At 36.3% G+C, this 14,680-nt stretch overlaps 1 protein-coding gene across 1 annotated transcript in view; it reads right to left on the reverse strand.

The window, feature by feature from the left end:
• Positions 1-6,307: 6,307 nt before the first annotated feature.
• The window catches only part of Wls (Wnt ligand secretion mediator), a 79,872-nt gene continuing 71,499 nt past the window's right edge, over positions 6,308-14,680 (reverse strand). Inside the window, 3 exon segments of the mRNA XM_050149460.1 lie at positions 6,308-7,164; positions 11,162-11,290; positions 11,293-11,314. Of these exon segments, the coding sequence (XP_050005417.1) occupies positions 7,055-7,164; positions 11,162-11,290; positions 11,293-11,314 (261 nt within the window). The 3' untranslated portion in view covers positions 6,308-7,054.

The raw sequence follows: 14,680 nt of genomic DNA on the forward strand, positions 1-14,680 counted from the left end.
TTTCCTCTTGATGGATTTTTCCTGTGGCTAATATGAAATGACCTTCTTTTTTTTTTTTTTTTTTTTTGGACTGATTTTAGCTTGAAGTCTATTTTGTTAGACATTAGAATAGCTACACTCGCTTGTTTCTTAGGTCCATTTGATAGGTATATTTTTTCCTAACCTTTTACTCTGAGATGATGTTTATCTTTGAGTTTGAGATGCATTTCTTGTATGTAGAGGAAGGATGGATTCTGTTTCGTTATCCAATCTGTTAGCCAGTGCCTTTTTATATGTGAGTTGAGTCCATTTAAGGGATATTATGACCAGTGGTTACTATCTACTGTTAATTTAGTTTCCATCATTGGTGATGACAATTTGTGAGTTTTTTTTTCTTCTTCAAGATTTGCTATAATGAGATCATCAATTGTCTGTGTTTTTGTTGGTATAGCCATCTTCCTTGGGTTGGAGTTTTCCTTTTAGTATTTTGTGTAGGACTGGGTTTGTGACTAGGTATTGGTGAAATCTAGATTTGTCATGGAATATCTTGTTTTGTCCTTCTATGGTGATTGACAGTTTTACTGAGTATAGTAGTCTGGGTTGGCATCCGTGGTCTCTTAATGTATGCATAATGCTTGACCATGACCTTCGGGCTTTTTATTGTCTCCAATGAGAAGTCAGGTGTAAATCTGATAGGTCTACCTTTATATGTTACTTGGCCTTTTTCCTTTTCCGCTCTTAATATTCTTTCTTTACTCTGTATGTTTAGTGTTTTGCTTATTATGTGGTGAGAGAACTTTTTTTAAAAATCCGGTCTATTTGGTGTTCTGTAAGCTTCTTGTATCTTCATAGGCATATCTTTCTTTAGGTAGGGAAAGTTTTCTTTTATGATTTTGTTAAATAAATTTTCTGTGCCTTTGAGTTAAACTTCTCCTTCTTCTATACCTATTATTCTAAGATTTGGCCTTTTTATGGTGTCCCATATATCATGGATATTTTGGGTTAAACTTTTGTTAGATTTAATGTTTTCTTTAACTGATGAGTCGATTTCCTCTATTGTATCTTCAGCGCTCAAGATTCTCTCTTCAATTTCTTGTATTTTGCTGTTCATGTTTGCATTTGTGTTTCCTGATCTTTTTCTCATGATTTCTGTTTCTATAATTCCTTCGGCTTGTGTTTCTTTATTGTTTCTGCCTCTGTTTTCAAGTCCTGAATAGTTTCTTTTATATGTTTGATTTCTTTTTCTTGGTTTTCTTTAATTAAGATTTAATTTAAGATTTGCTAATATCTTCCAAGTTTCTTTAAGGGAATTTCTCATTTCATCTTTAAGAATTTCAAACATTCTCTTGAGGTTAATTTTTAGATCATTTTCCTCTGGTTCATCTATATTTGGTTGTTCAGGTCTTTCTTTTGTAGGGTGTTTAGGTTTTACTGGTATTGTGTTGCTCATTGTGGTGTAGCATGTGATCTTACTTTTTCTACTCATCTTTTTCTCCTCTAGGTATGGTTGGGGCTGTCTGAGGTTCTGTTGAATAATGTTCAAGGTGCCAGTGAATCCAAAGATCATATGGTTGTTCCTCATGGTACAGTCAGTGTCACAGTTCTAGTTACTCTATTGGTTATTCCTGTTCCTGGGGATAGCTCAGTGTTCCTGTGCTTTGGTCTGATCCCCTGGAGTTTGCTGTCTCAGACCTACTTTGGCATAGGCTGCTGGCTTTGATCTGTTTCTGTAAATCTTGGTCTGGATATCCTCCTGCAGAAGTCCCTGGTTTGGAGTTGGACCTGTTTTGGTGGAGATCACTGACTCTGGATCTGGTTGCTGGCTCAATCCTGATCTGACAGTGTTCTGGGGCTGGATTGACTCCCATGACTGGATTTACCCCTGGCTTCTGCTCCTGGTGGAGCTTGTTTCCTCAGGTCCTCTCTATCCTAGGTTTCTCTAGCTCTTACATCTTAATTTAATTTACATCTTTAATTTAGTCTGTGTATTACCACATGGCTGTAGCTTACTGCCAAGGTTCCAGCTTGTCTGTTCATGGTGGCAGCTATTCGGTATCTCTCTGACTCTGCTTTTTTTTTTTTTTCTCCCAGCATTAAGTTTAGTTTTCCCTGCTTACCTCTATTCTGCCCTGCACAGGCCCAAGACAGGTTCTTTATTAACCAATGGTATTCACAGCATACAGAGGGGATTCCTACTACACAGTATTGAGGGCAATATTAAATCTAAATGTGTTAGTGGGGACATAGTCACAAGTCATGAGAAACAGACAAAACGTTTGGGCATTGGTCCTTAGTAAAGGAAGTGTTATTTGCACACTGATCTGTTCCAGTCAGAACACTACTTCATTCTTAGTGTAGCATTTTAGAAAAATGAGAAAAAAAACTGAAGTTAATAAGCAGTAACAGTGAAACTGTCTGGAAACTGTGTCTAAAGGAGTGTACATGGAAAGATGGAAAGGACCTGTCAATAGAAAAATGAAAAGTCAAAAAGAAAACACATGGCCAAACACTGAGAGACATTCCTAACTCTAAGATTAAAAAGCATTGGTAAGAAAAGAGGAAACTCTTTGCACAAAATAGTTTAAATATTCCTGGAAGATCCCTCTGATGTCAGCACAAAAGAAGCTAATGTAGTCACAAACCAAGAAATTCCTTTAAAACAAGAAATCAACCAGTTCTTGGGAGAGATGGATGGCAGTGGCTTAAATGAGAAAAAATATTTAAATACAGGTGGTCGATCTGCTTAGGGAGGGTTAGGATGGGCATCCTTGCAGGAGTTAGTATTTCACTGAAGGCAGTTTTAAGAGCTTAAAACCTTACTCTATTTCTCTCTTTACTTTGTGCTTATGGTTGAGATGTGAGCTCTCAGGTTTTTGTTCCTGTCACCATGGCTGCTGATTCCTGACATTCCTCTCCACCATGACAAGGAAACCAAAATTAAAATTTCATTCTATAAACTGTATTTGTTGTTTTGTTTTATCTCAGCAACAGAAAAGTAATATACAATGTATGCACACTTATAGAAGCCAGAAATACTCTTGTAAACATGTCAGAATAAAAATGATCCTGAGTGATAATGGTAAAAAGGTATATTTGTGACAGTCAGCATGCAAGCCAACTTGACCTCATCACCTGCCCTGAGGATGAACACCTGCTAGAAAAAGTCAACGTAAATCAAGAAGGCAGTACTGAAGAACACTGGCCCATGTATCATTCAGAGTGACACCAGGACCAATGAAATGTGCTCACTCACCATTTCCTGACCAAAGGTCATACACTAAAATAGCTACTTCTGAGGTAGCTGTGTACACAATTTCTTTAAAAGGTACCTATTTCTCTGCATCCATTAATTACCCATGGGGAAAAAGAATCTTTCTACTTCTGTTAGCCTTAGTGACTACCAGACAGGAGGAAGTGCCTAGAAAGGCTCGGTATGGCCTGAACTCAGGCACTAGAATTGTTAGAGTGAATTATCTCAGTTCTGAGGAATGATTAACCTACACAAGAGTCGTACATAGAACCACTTCATTTTGATGCATATTCCCATCTCCAAAGGGGAAAATATAACATAAATACAAAACCCAAGTAGACAAATGGAAGTGATTTTATTTTCTACTTTGAATACATTGGTGTTCTTTAATTTTATAGGCAGATAACATTAATCTTTTATACTTTTGTGCAATATCCTTTAAGGTAATGTAAGAATTATTTTTTCAGTGATGTTTATGTAAACTGTTACCCATGGTTAATTTTTTTTCTGGTCTCTTGATCTGATTGTCTCTTACAGTCTTTTCTCACTTTCTGAGGAGTTTTGAAGACACTTTCTGCTGACAGGAGCTGAGGTTTTCTTGGTGGCCCACCCAGGAAGAACTGCAAACAATCTATCTCCTTTTGACCTCAATTCTCTCCTTCACTGTTCACATAGTATTTCTCTACTGTATACACTGAGAGTATCTTTTCAATCTTTCAGACATAACTCATCAACTTATTTAAAGTTCCTCCTAATCACTGATATTCTCTGGGTTTTGTTTCATCTTTCCTTAATAAATGGCCTCAGATTTCAAAATTAGTGCCTTATTTATGACGCCAATCAGAGGAATCATCTTCCTTCTTACTGCTCAGAATGTCCATCAATTGACTCTGCTCTGCTTCTCTATTCAGTGTTTACACTTTTAACCTATCTCATTTTTTTCTCCCATTGAATGTGCTTGTGTGCACACTACTGATAGCCTTATGTGATGCTTTGATGCTCTGCCCAGGCATACTTCTCATTCTTGATGACAGTGGTGGCTAAGTCTGCCAGGGACACTCTGTTCATTGTTTCCTCTGTGAAGTGATAGTTAAAACTCCATCTAGACAAACATGAAATCTTCCTCATTCCGACTGTGCTCGACCTTTTCTGCTGGTTTGCCCAGCCAAAAATGTTGTCCTTCCTTTATGGACCTAATCACAAGGTCATGCTCTTTGATCTGACTCACTGAATAATTTGAATGATACTAGGATATACTGCCTATGGTTTTAATGAGAGAGACTAAGTTCCAGGACTTGTAAATGAAACTACTTTAGGGCAAAACATAAGTCCCTAAAGCAGAGCTTCATTAGAGCTCTCCACAAGTCAATTCTTTTTGGGGTGGATACAACTTTTCCTGGGAACAATTAACTATGCTAGGAATGTCCTATTCAAGGTAAACTTGGCTTCTACTATTCATAGACATACTGATATATCTATCAGGAATTTCTATTTGTGATAGAGGAACTGCTAGTCCCATGTTTAACAAGGACCTGAAATTTGATTCTGCTCTATGCTTCTTGAAGAAGTTCACATTCAGAACACTCAAACTATGTCTGCTTTGTTTGTCCAAAGTAATCCTCACTTCTCCACATTCTCTAATGCTGCCTGACTAGCCTGTGATGTAATTTATGGGTCCATCAAGAGGTTTCAGAGGTGATTCTAATCATATTATTTCTCTGCATAAAACTTGCAATTGTCTGATAACTCTTATTATGACATTGAAAATCATTTGTATTCTGGCTTCAAGGGCACAGGACTCATCTTTTGTCTTTCTAAATACTATCCAGGCTTGACACTCAAACTTACTCAGATATTCTCCATATTACATTGCTTCTATGACTTTACTAATGTTATACACTCTATCACTTGGCCCTGGGTAAAGTAATACTTCTTAAATGCTTTCTCAGGCTCTTATCCCATCCCAAAGAATAGAGACACCTAGCCAGGCGATGGTGGCGCATGCCTTTAATCCCAGCACTCGAGAGGCAGAGGCAGGCGGATCTCTGTGAGTTCAAGACCAGCATGGTCTACAGAGCTAGTTCCAGGACAGGCTCCAAAGCCACAGAGAAACCCTGTCTCGAAAAACAAACAAACAAAAAAGAATAGAGACACCTCACTCCATCTTCAAGAAGGGGAAGTGCTTGAAGTTTATCGTCCATACTATAAACATAGAACAAGGTGTACTTCATACTTTATACTTTGGTTTCAGATTAGTATGTAAATGCTGTATACAATAGACCACATACTTATTCAACATTTACTAGGTTAGCATAAAAACAACAGTCAAAACCTAAGTGGTTTTTTTTTTTTCTGTCACTGTTTATCATTGTTCTAGCCAAAGTTAGAAAAATCCTAGGGTGGGATTTGCCAGGTAGGTAAATTTAAAAGAATATATCACCAACTTCAATTTAGTCAGCATTATCTAAAAATGACACTTATGGAATTATTGTTACATTGCAAAGGGAATCTATTTATGTGAATGTTTAACTGATAAAGCATTTCCACGTACATTATTTTTCACTGTGACTTGGCACACAATGACACTTTATGAATGCTAAGTGAGAAAATAGCCATGTCAGATATCTTGAACAAGGTCACATGACTAGTGCATGAGAGACCTTTGATAGGAAACCACCTTCTAAATTAAGGATTAGTGTTGTATCTACCATGTAGCTTCTTTATCATCAAAAAAGCACAAACAAACAAACAAAACCAATATCAGGTAATTAGTGGATGCAGGAATAAGATCAGTGTGCATGAGGGTCTAAACCATCTGATACTTCACCTATTCTTTGCTAGCCTAGAAAGTCTTAATACCTGGTACAGAAGGTATTGATTCACCTCTAGGAACAGATAGTCAATATTTCTGCCAGCAGCAAGCTACTCTATGATCCAGGCAAACTTAAATCCGCATGCCTGAACATTGCTGCGGCAGCAAGGAGAGCATATTTACATTAGTTTTATTCAAATGATTAGATTTACAGTTTTGGAGATTGTTTGAAATATTTTATCAAAAGAAAACACATTTTAAGCAAGTAGTTAAAAAGGCTTTTATGACCCAAAAGTTGTTTAATAACAGAAATCCTACTTGGGTAGTTTAGCAAATATTTCTCAAAATCCACATCTAACAAACAGACATATTAGTACCAGATACACAGATTTGGTTTCAAAGCTGAAATCCATCCAGAATAATAGAACTTCTCATGAAATTTGATTATTTTGTAGTAAGACACCAAAAACAAAACAAAAAAAATTGGAAGATTTGTACCGCAACTTAAATAATAACTCAGTTGGATACTTGGTGATATAAATAAGATAAAAAGAAGTATCCATGGAGGAGGGTGAAAAGACTAACACATGAGCAAATGTTGGACTACAAACAATGTTTAAACACATCCCAGGATCAAAAACAGGAAATAAAAAGTCATAATCTACCCAATATAGATCCTATTGGCCCAAACCATCCCAAAGAATATACCCTTCCATATGAGTGTTACTAACCCACCTGCTACATATGTTGTTATGTCACTAACTTAACAATGACCACAAACAATGGGTCATATCAGTTTTTGTTATCACACATGATATATTCGTAGCAGAAGTTTTGCAAAAGTCACTGTCCGAAGTTATCAGAAAAATGTCCACTCACTGGTCTAAGAAACCATACCTAAGAAGCACTAGGCATCCACTTTTCACTAAACTCTGGATATATAGTAGGCTCTCCACTCTAGAGAAGAGGCTGGATAGAAAAACAATTCCAGCCCAGTGCAGCACCATAGCGTCCTATTCCTGTGCTTCTTTACGGGTCAACTTGTAGATCTCAGTCGGTCCATCAACATGGGTGATTGTGGTGGTGAGCTGCAGTTCTTCTCCACTGTGGATACCCAGGTCACCTGAAAGAAAGTATTTGGTGTTATACTTATTCAAGGATGAAAGAGAGGCACTTCACATTCTACCCTGATAGGCTCTCTCAACATTTTTCTTTAGAATTTATTAATTTTTATTAATGTCACATTTTGTCCTCAGAAAGGTCATTTATGATATATGAGTTAAACCACTGCTGATATCATTTATTATCAGCATTTAATGAAAGCTTACCTTGTACTTAATGGTGTTTTAAATACTTATTATTCAATCTTATTTAATACTCATAAGAGCAAGCTAAGGTGCAGTCAATTTGATCATGCCAGCTAAATAGGTGGGGAGCCTGGGAAGAAAAGCAAGGGAACCAACCTCACCCCCATGGAGGGACAGATACATAAAAGCACAGCAGTGAGTCCTGGCAAAGTGCTCCTGACTCTGAGATCTATGCAGTGGGCTAAGTCAGTAAAAAGTACCTCACAGAAGATGTGCAAGGTTGAGTAGGCACAAATCAGCTACTGATGATAGCATATACAATGACTATGTCTCCTACTGATGTGGGATGCCCTCCTGTATGCTGTGAATATATTTTATTACCATTAGTTAGTAAAGAAGCTGATTTGACTAATAGCCAGCCAGAATAGAGCCAGGTGGAAAATACAAACAAAGATTTGGAAAAGGAAGGCAGAATCTGAGAGATGCCAGCAGATGCCAGAAAAGCAAGATTTGAAGTAACAAGCCTTGTAGTAAAATATGAAATAATAAAATAAGATAATTTAAGTTGTAGGAGTTAATTAATAATAAGCATGAGATAACAGGCCAAACAGTTTGTAATTAATAGTAAGCCTCAGAATGGTTATGCATGAACTGGTGAATGGGAGAGAAACCTACAGTAACATCTTATAAACAAGACATGCCTATCCTAGTCAGGTACTAGGCTAAGCTAATATGTATCAACAGCAATCATGGACTTTCTTCTTCAGAAACAAAGAAACAAATATGTGTGCCAAATTTTTTCATGCCCTCAGGACTGTGAGATACCAAGACAGAAATAAAATAGCATGGCCTTCCTTAATTAGGAAAACTAGTGAGAAGAGAGTAGAAAACACCCAGAATCAATGGTCAGTTTCACTCTGAGAGGTACATACATTTGTAGATAAGAGAATAGGAAAATAGAACATGAAATGTGGGCATGTATGCAGGAGCATGTACATGATTTTCATATTATATAACTATAGTATTTTTCTGAAACTTAGTATTTTCTTAGTTTCAGCATATAATTAAACTCAGACTTAGGGTTAGGGGCAGAGAGTGACCTGACAATCTCTTAGACACTGTCCAGAACATTAAGAGACCTATGAATGACCTTTGAATACTATCTTAGGGAGAGATCAACCAAGAGTTCCTTAGATACTGTCCAGTGATTGAAAGTCTTAGAATCACACAGGTCATCCACTTTAGGAACTAGATTGTTTAGATGATATGTTTGTTCAATGATACCATGTGGTATTTGTTTTTAATTATAGCTTCATTTTCAGTATGGTATACCATAATCTATTGCATCATTAAATTCCAGCTCTCAAGACTTAGGCAAAGAACATTCTAAATAAAGAAGCCTCTAGCACTTTCATTAAATTCTACTTCTGGGCAGGAGAAAAAAAATGCATAACAAACCTTGAGAGAAAAAAAAATGTATAACAAACCTTGAGAGAAGTTGCCAAATCTATGTCAAGCAAAGAACAACCACTACTTTTATAAAAAGCACATTCTTTCTAGTCATAAACTTTACCTCTCTCAACTCAAATAGCCTTCTTTTGCTTTCATGTCATGTGTATGTCATCATTCTAACATCATTCTTATGTGCACACACACACACACACACACACACACACGCCTGCATTCTAGCCCATGACTCAGTTGTTCAAGAAAAGCAGAAAACTCACACTTCTATTCAAAGAGCAACTTATGGATTTGTATGTTTAAGCTGAGCCATCATATCAAAGCCAGAACATATATGATGACATATATGTTACATTCACCAGAATTTCAAAGACAATCCTGACCATTACAAGAATACTGTTTACCTAATGGATTCCTTTCTCCTAAAAATGTATATGATGTTGCATATTTTATAAAGAAATAGCCAAAATACTTTCACTTAAAAATAAAAAGATAAAACAAGCAAAAAAATCAAAAATAGGCATCTATGTTATAGTATGTATCCATGCCTGACAACTTTCCCTGCCCCTTCTTTTTCTCTTCTTTCCTTTCTTTTTTGGAGACAGGATTTAACTATTTAGCCAAGGCTGGGCTCAAACTCAAGATCCTACTGCCCATGCCTCTGGATTGCAGTGATTACAGGTATGCACTATTACTCCTGGCTCTGACACAAGTTTGGGTGTTATACAAACACTAATGCAGAAATCCACAAAGCATTCTGCTGTCACATCATTCCCATTCTGCTGATGAATAGCCAAGGATTAGTAACTGCCCATACTGACTCATAGTAATATTAGATGCATATACAAACTACAGCAATACGAACCAGGCTCTATGCTATTGACCTTCAGGTTCTATCATCTCTTCTTCAATTTTACAGTTTCCAAATGCCAACAAGACCACCAGTGAAGTACGAAGTTTAAGTGAAATGTGTTATGAATATATACTAATAATGGTCATACTTACAGATAATAAATATAAAATCTAACAATAAGGAGGGACTTTTGGAATAATAATTTTGTTTTAATATTCAATATGTTTTTAGCATATAAATCTGAGAAGCAACAAGGAAGCTGTGGTCTATATAGATTTGCAATGTGCACTGTTGGATGCTTAGAATGTCCTGTATTTCCTTGTAAGATGGGAGGATAATGAAGCACTAATTGTCAACCTAATGTGCTAGAGGAAGACTCACAGTGAAAAATCTGTACAGCAAAATATATTATTCTTGCACCTTGCAGAGCAATTTTCCCCCTTAGGGTATGGCATTGGGAATATGCCAGTAGCAGAGAAGGAGTAAGGATTCCTTTATTTGGCTCCAAACTCCATTAACCACTATTCCTGCCAAAGTCTTTCTCCATCTGTTAGTCTATCTCTGTCTTGGCTTCTGGGTTCTCAAAGTCTTTTACCACACAATACAAGGGAAAAAAACTCTGAAAACATTATTAGAGACAGATGGAGAATTAAGAAAACTTTCACATACTGTGGCCATTCTGAGTGTTTTACAGATTCTTTGTGAGAACAAATTCTCAACAAATTCTCCATTTTCTTTTCTCTGACATTACCAGATAGGATAAATACAATTAGTTTTGAATGCCTCAGGTTTCTGTGATTGTAAGGTAGGAAAAGGTAGCATTCTCAGCACTAGAAAACAGAAATTATTTGAAAATGGAAACAAAATTGGTTTGAGAAAAAAATTCTTGAAAACATGGCAATATAGATCACTGGGTGAATACTTGCTAAGCATATATGAGATCCTGGATTGATCCTAACACACACACACACAGAGAGGGAGAGAGAGGGAGAGAGAGGGAGAGAGAGGGAGAGAGAGAGAGAGAGAGAGAGAGAGAGAGAGAGAGAGAGAGAACATGAAGAGAATCAGGGAAAAGAAATCAATTCCTAAGTACCTTTACCTAGTACCTCAGTATTTGACCTTCATGGTTGGAGAAACAAATGTGACATGCTTTCCAAGAGTCCATTTTACTCAAGGAAAAGTGAGAAAAACAAATTTGATTCTATATTACTGTAACTGGAATACATTTTATAAATAGCCTTAATATATTTTGTGTTTAACATTCTTAACATATTTTGGAGAATAAAAAATGGCTATTTCAAGAGCTATATATCTTGTGTTAAATTGCTGTTTTATATTTCTTGAATCTCAAGTGCTCACTTACTCAATGCCTATATTAGAAAGACATCTGGAAGAAAGTTTAACTGATGAACATAGTGTTTTAGCCATCTAAATCTTGAAGAAACAAAGGTCTATTCTATCCTGAATAAATCTGAAATGAAAAGACAGAGACTCACCATTAGAATGGTATTCCCCATAGTTTTTGTGGGATGGAGCATACAAGAACATCAAAGCAAAGACATACAGGTTCCACATTCCATAGATGCCGGTGAAGAAAGCACTGTTCACTTGAACTGTGACACCACCCATTTCCAATGTCTTTCTGTCACCTATAGATAAAAAAGAAGGCATTCAAGTGAAACAGAGAAGCATAATACCAAAATAGAAATCAATCACCATGAAAGCCAGAGCTCTTCTTCAAATGGAAACGTTAAAGTTTTCACATTTTGTAAGAGTCCACATTTTAATATGAACTAAATCTGTGTAAATTAAGGTCTCCTGACTAGTGTCAAGTGAAAATTCAGTGGTTCTTATTTTGAATATGCATTAGTATAACTTTGATAATGTCTCTTCTTAGAAATGGAAGTACACTTATTCTTCATTTAAGGGATTGTGTTTGACTCCATCCACAACTACAATTTCTTCTCTGCCAGCTCCCTGAGGCAGAAAACATCTCTAACTTACTTGCTGCAACTGCAACATCTTTGGTCCTTGATGTACCATGTGAGTACAGTAAACAAAAGTGCACATTTACTCAATAAAGAAAGAGTAAAGTCTTTGAAATTCAGTTTCCTTAAAAACTTGTAGGTTATCAATGAGAACTGAATATATATACAATTTCTAGTAATTACATTTAATAGCAGACAAGAACAACAAATTGTATTTATTTATGAAATATCATTCTAGGTAAACTATCAATAAAGGTAATTAGGAAGCTACCATATGCTTTGTGATTTTGTAAGACATGTTAAAAAAACTGCTTCAGTTTGAGATGACTTGGTCATTGTTTTAGAGTGCTTTGAAAATATATGGTTTGCACTAACAACTACTACATATTTGTTTTGCTAAATGACTCATACTTTGTAAGAACACTGAGCTCACTGAAATGATTTCAAACACTCTGGCTTGGTATAGGCTATTTTAAATGTGGACAAGAAAAAGTAATGTGTACATGCTTTTTTGACAGCTTAATGAATCTGGGCTATACAGACCTTATCTAGGAGCCACTATTAAATTTCAAGATGGCAAGCTGAGTTGGAACATTAATGACTTCAACAAAAAGGTTGAGCTTGACTTCTGTTTATGATATAGTGGGTCTGTGTTCATTCAGGCCTTCCTTTCTACTTCTCATGACCTATTGGGGTCCTAAGCCTTGCAAGATGTTAACTATATTTTTTTGTTTTGTTTTGAAAAACTTGGAGTGTCTGGAAACCAGGAAATCCAGTTATAGCTTACCAATGTTATTCTATCTTTTGTGACTCATACATACCACACAACTACCATAAACTCTTACTCATTTTGTAAAAGAACTCATTTTATGAAATGTCCAGGTGATGGTTTTGACAAAGAGTTTAAAACCATTACTTATTTTAGACCATGTGTCACAATTCAAGCTATTTATGACTTCTTAGCAATGTTTCCAAATGCCACAATAACATTAAAATACAAATTGTGCCCACTTTATAAAAATTATACCATGTGGAACACAGACTTATGTTCAATAAATATGATGGTAGAAAAGAAGCTTTAAGAGAGTTCCAGAAATTTGTGCTTCTGGTCTAGTCCAGGTAACAGGAAAGGCTGGGCTCATTAAAATATAAGCAAGACAGAACAAAGTAGCTTTGGGGTAATGGGCCTTCAACTAAGAAAAGGGCATGTAAGAGGTTACATTTTGGGACATAAACTAACAAAATTCATAATTGACATTTTAAATTTTAGCTTAATATAACTGGTATTTTTTCAATTCTTCTGAAGAGTTACATTGGAATTTTTAAAGACTTAATTATTGTGATTATAATATACTGCTTAAATTATTTCACCCTTCTCTTTTCCATCATGTATACTATACCATGTACAGTCCCACACCCAATGTCTTTCAAATTTACAGTCTCTTTTTCATTTAAACGTTGGTGTGTGAGTGTGTGTGTGTGTATGTGTAATTAAATATGCAAACACATATATTTGGTCTTAATTCATATTACTTGTATGTATATGTTTTCTGGGCTGACCATTTGGTATTAGATAGCCAATTTATTTGCTATTCTGTGGATAATACTTTTTCTTCTGCTTTTTGCATTTCTTGGTTGCCTGTAGTTCTTTGTCTAAGATTGAGGCTTCTTGAGGTTTCCTCCTTCTATAGAAATGATATTTTGATTAATTCTTGCCAGAATTTGCAGGATTGACTTGTCTAAGGAAATACCTGCAGGCCTGGTACTCACACAGTACTCCATTGATACAGAAATGCTATAAGAATGTCTCTGGGAACATAGAGAAACAAAGTAGAGCTAGAACTGAACACAGGAATTCAGCAGGGTGGACTATGAATCACTATTGATTGAGGATGAGTTTTGATGGATGTTGGTACTGCTCATAATGGAGGAGACTAATGAATTAGCCATGCCATAGGCTCCAAATAATTATCTGGGATGGACTTTGAGTCTTAACAATTTGTGTAGAAGAATAAAAACAGGCTCTGAGTGGTGAGACTATTGGATTCCAAGATAATACTAGGGCTCTAAAGGACGGGTTTTTAGCTTGTGTGGGGGAGAGAAAATTCTTAACTGATATTCAGAACTGGGGGAATAAGGCCTTTTAGTGGGTATACAGGGAATACTATCAGCTGATAATTATAACCTAGGCTTTAAAGGAAAGAGATTCTCGAAGTGAAACAATTTTTTTTATACATGAGGCTGATGATGTCCAGATGAGGGAAGCCCCAGAGAGATCAATACCATTAGCTGGTGAGGTTAAAGGTTGTGGGAATTATCACTATCCAAGGAGTTGGGGAAGATACTAGGCCAGAAGTTGTAGGGGACCTTATCATGAACTGTACTATTTAATGATTAAGAGTGAGGAAAGAGTAGTGAGGGAGGGAAATAAGAAAGAAGAGGGAAAACAGGGAGAGGTAGAAGAGCAATGAATGAAGGGAGGAATATCTATCTGAAAAGTAAAGAAAATATTACAGTCCATAATAAATCACAATTATTTTATGTAGAAGTAAGAAGAAAAATCAATACATGGTAAGTATTCGTTACATCTTGTACTTTATGGAAGGTTGGGGTTTCAAAAGCCCAGACCATGCCCAGTTACCCCCATCTCTGCCTGAGGCTTGTGGATCAGGATGTAAGCTATCAGCTGCTGCTCTAGTGCCAAACCTTCCTACTTGCTGTCATTCTCCCTTCCAGGATGGCCATGGACTCACCCTCTGAAATTGTCAAGCCCAATAAGTCATTTTGTTTAAAAGTTGCCTTGATCACAGCAACAAAAATTAACGAAGACCAAAGACAGTATTTCCATATCTTGCCCGAGATTGCTCATCTCAGAAAGTCATAGTCATTGGTCCAAATAGTCTTCTTAGTGACTATACAACACAAGGGTAGGACATTATCTTAAACAGGGTTGGTCTTTAAAAGCAGCAGAGCAAACAACTACTTGGAAGCTCACTTCACTGACCATTGTTAAAACAGCATATATAC

Source organism: Alexandromys fortis, unplaced genomic scaffold, assembly GCF_014885135.2.
Source record: "Alexandromys fortis isolate MF-2015 unplaced genomic scaffold, M_Fortis_MF-2015_v1.1 scaffold_68, whole genome shotgun sequence".
Taxonomy (NCBI): domain Eukaryota; kingdom Metazoa; phylum Chordata; class Mammalia; order Rodentia; family Cricetidae; genus Alexandromys; species Alexandromys fortis.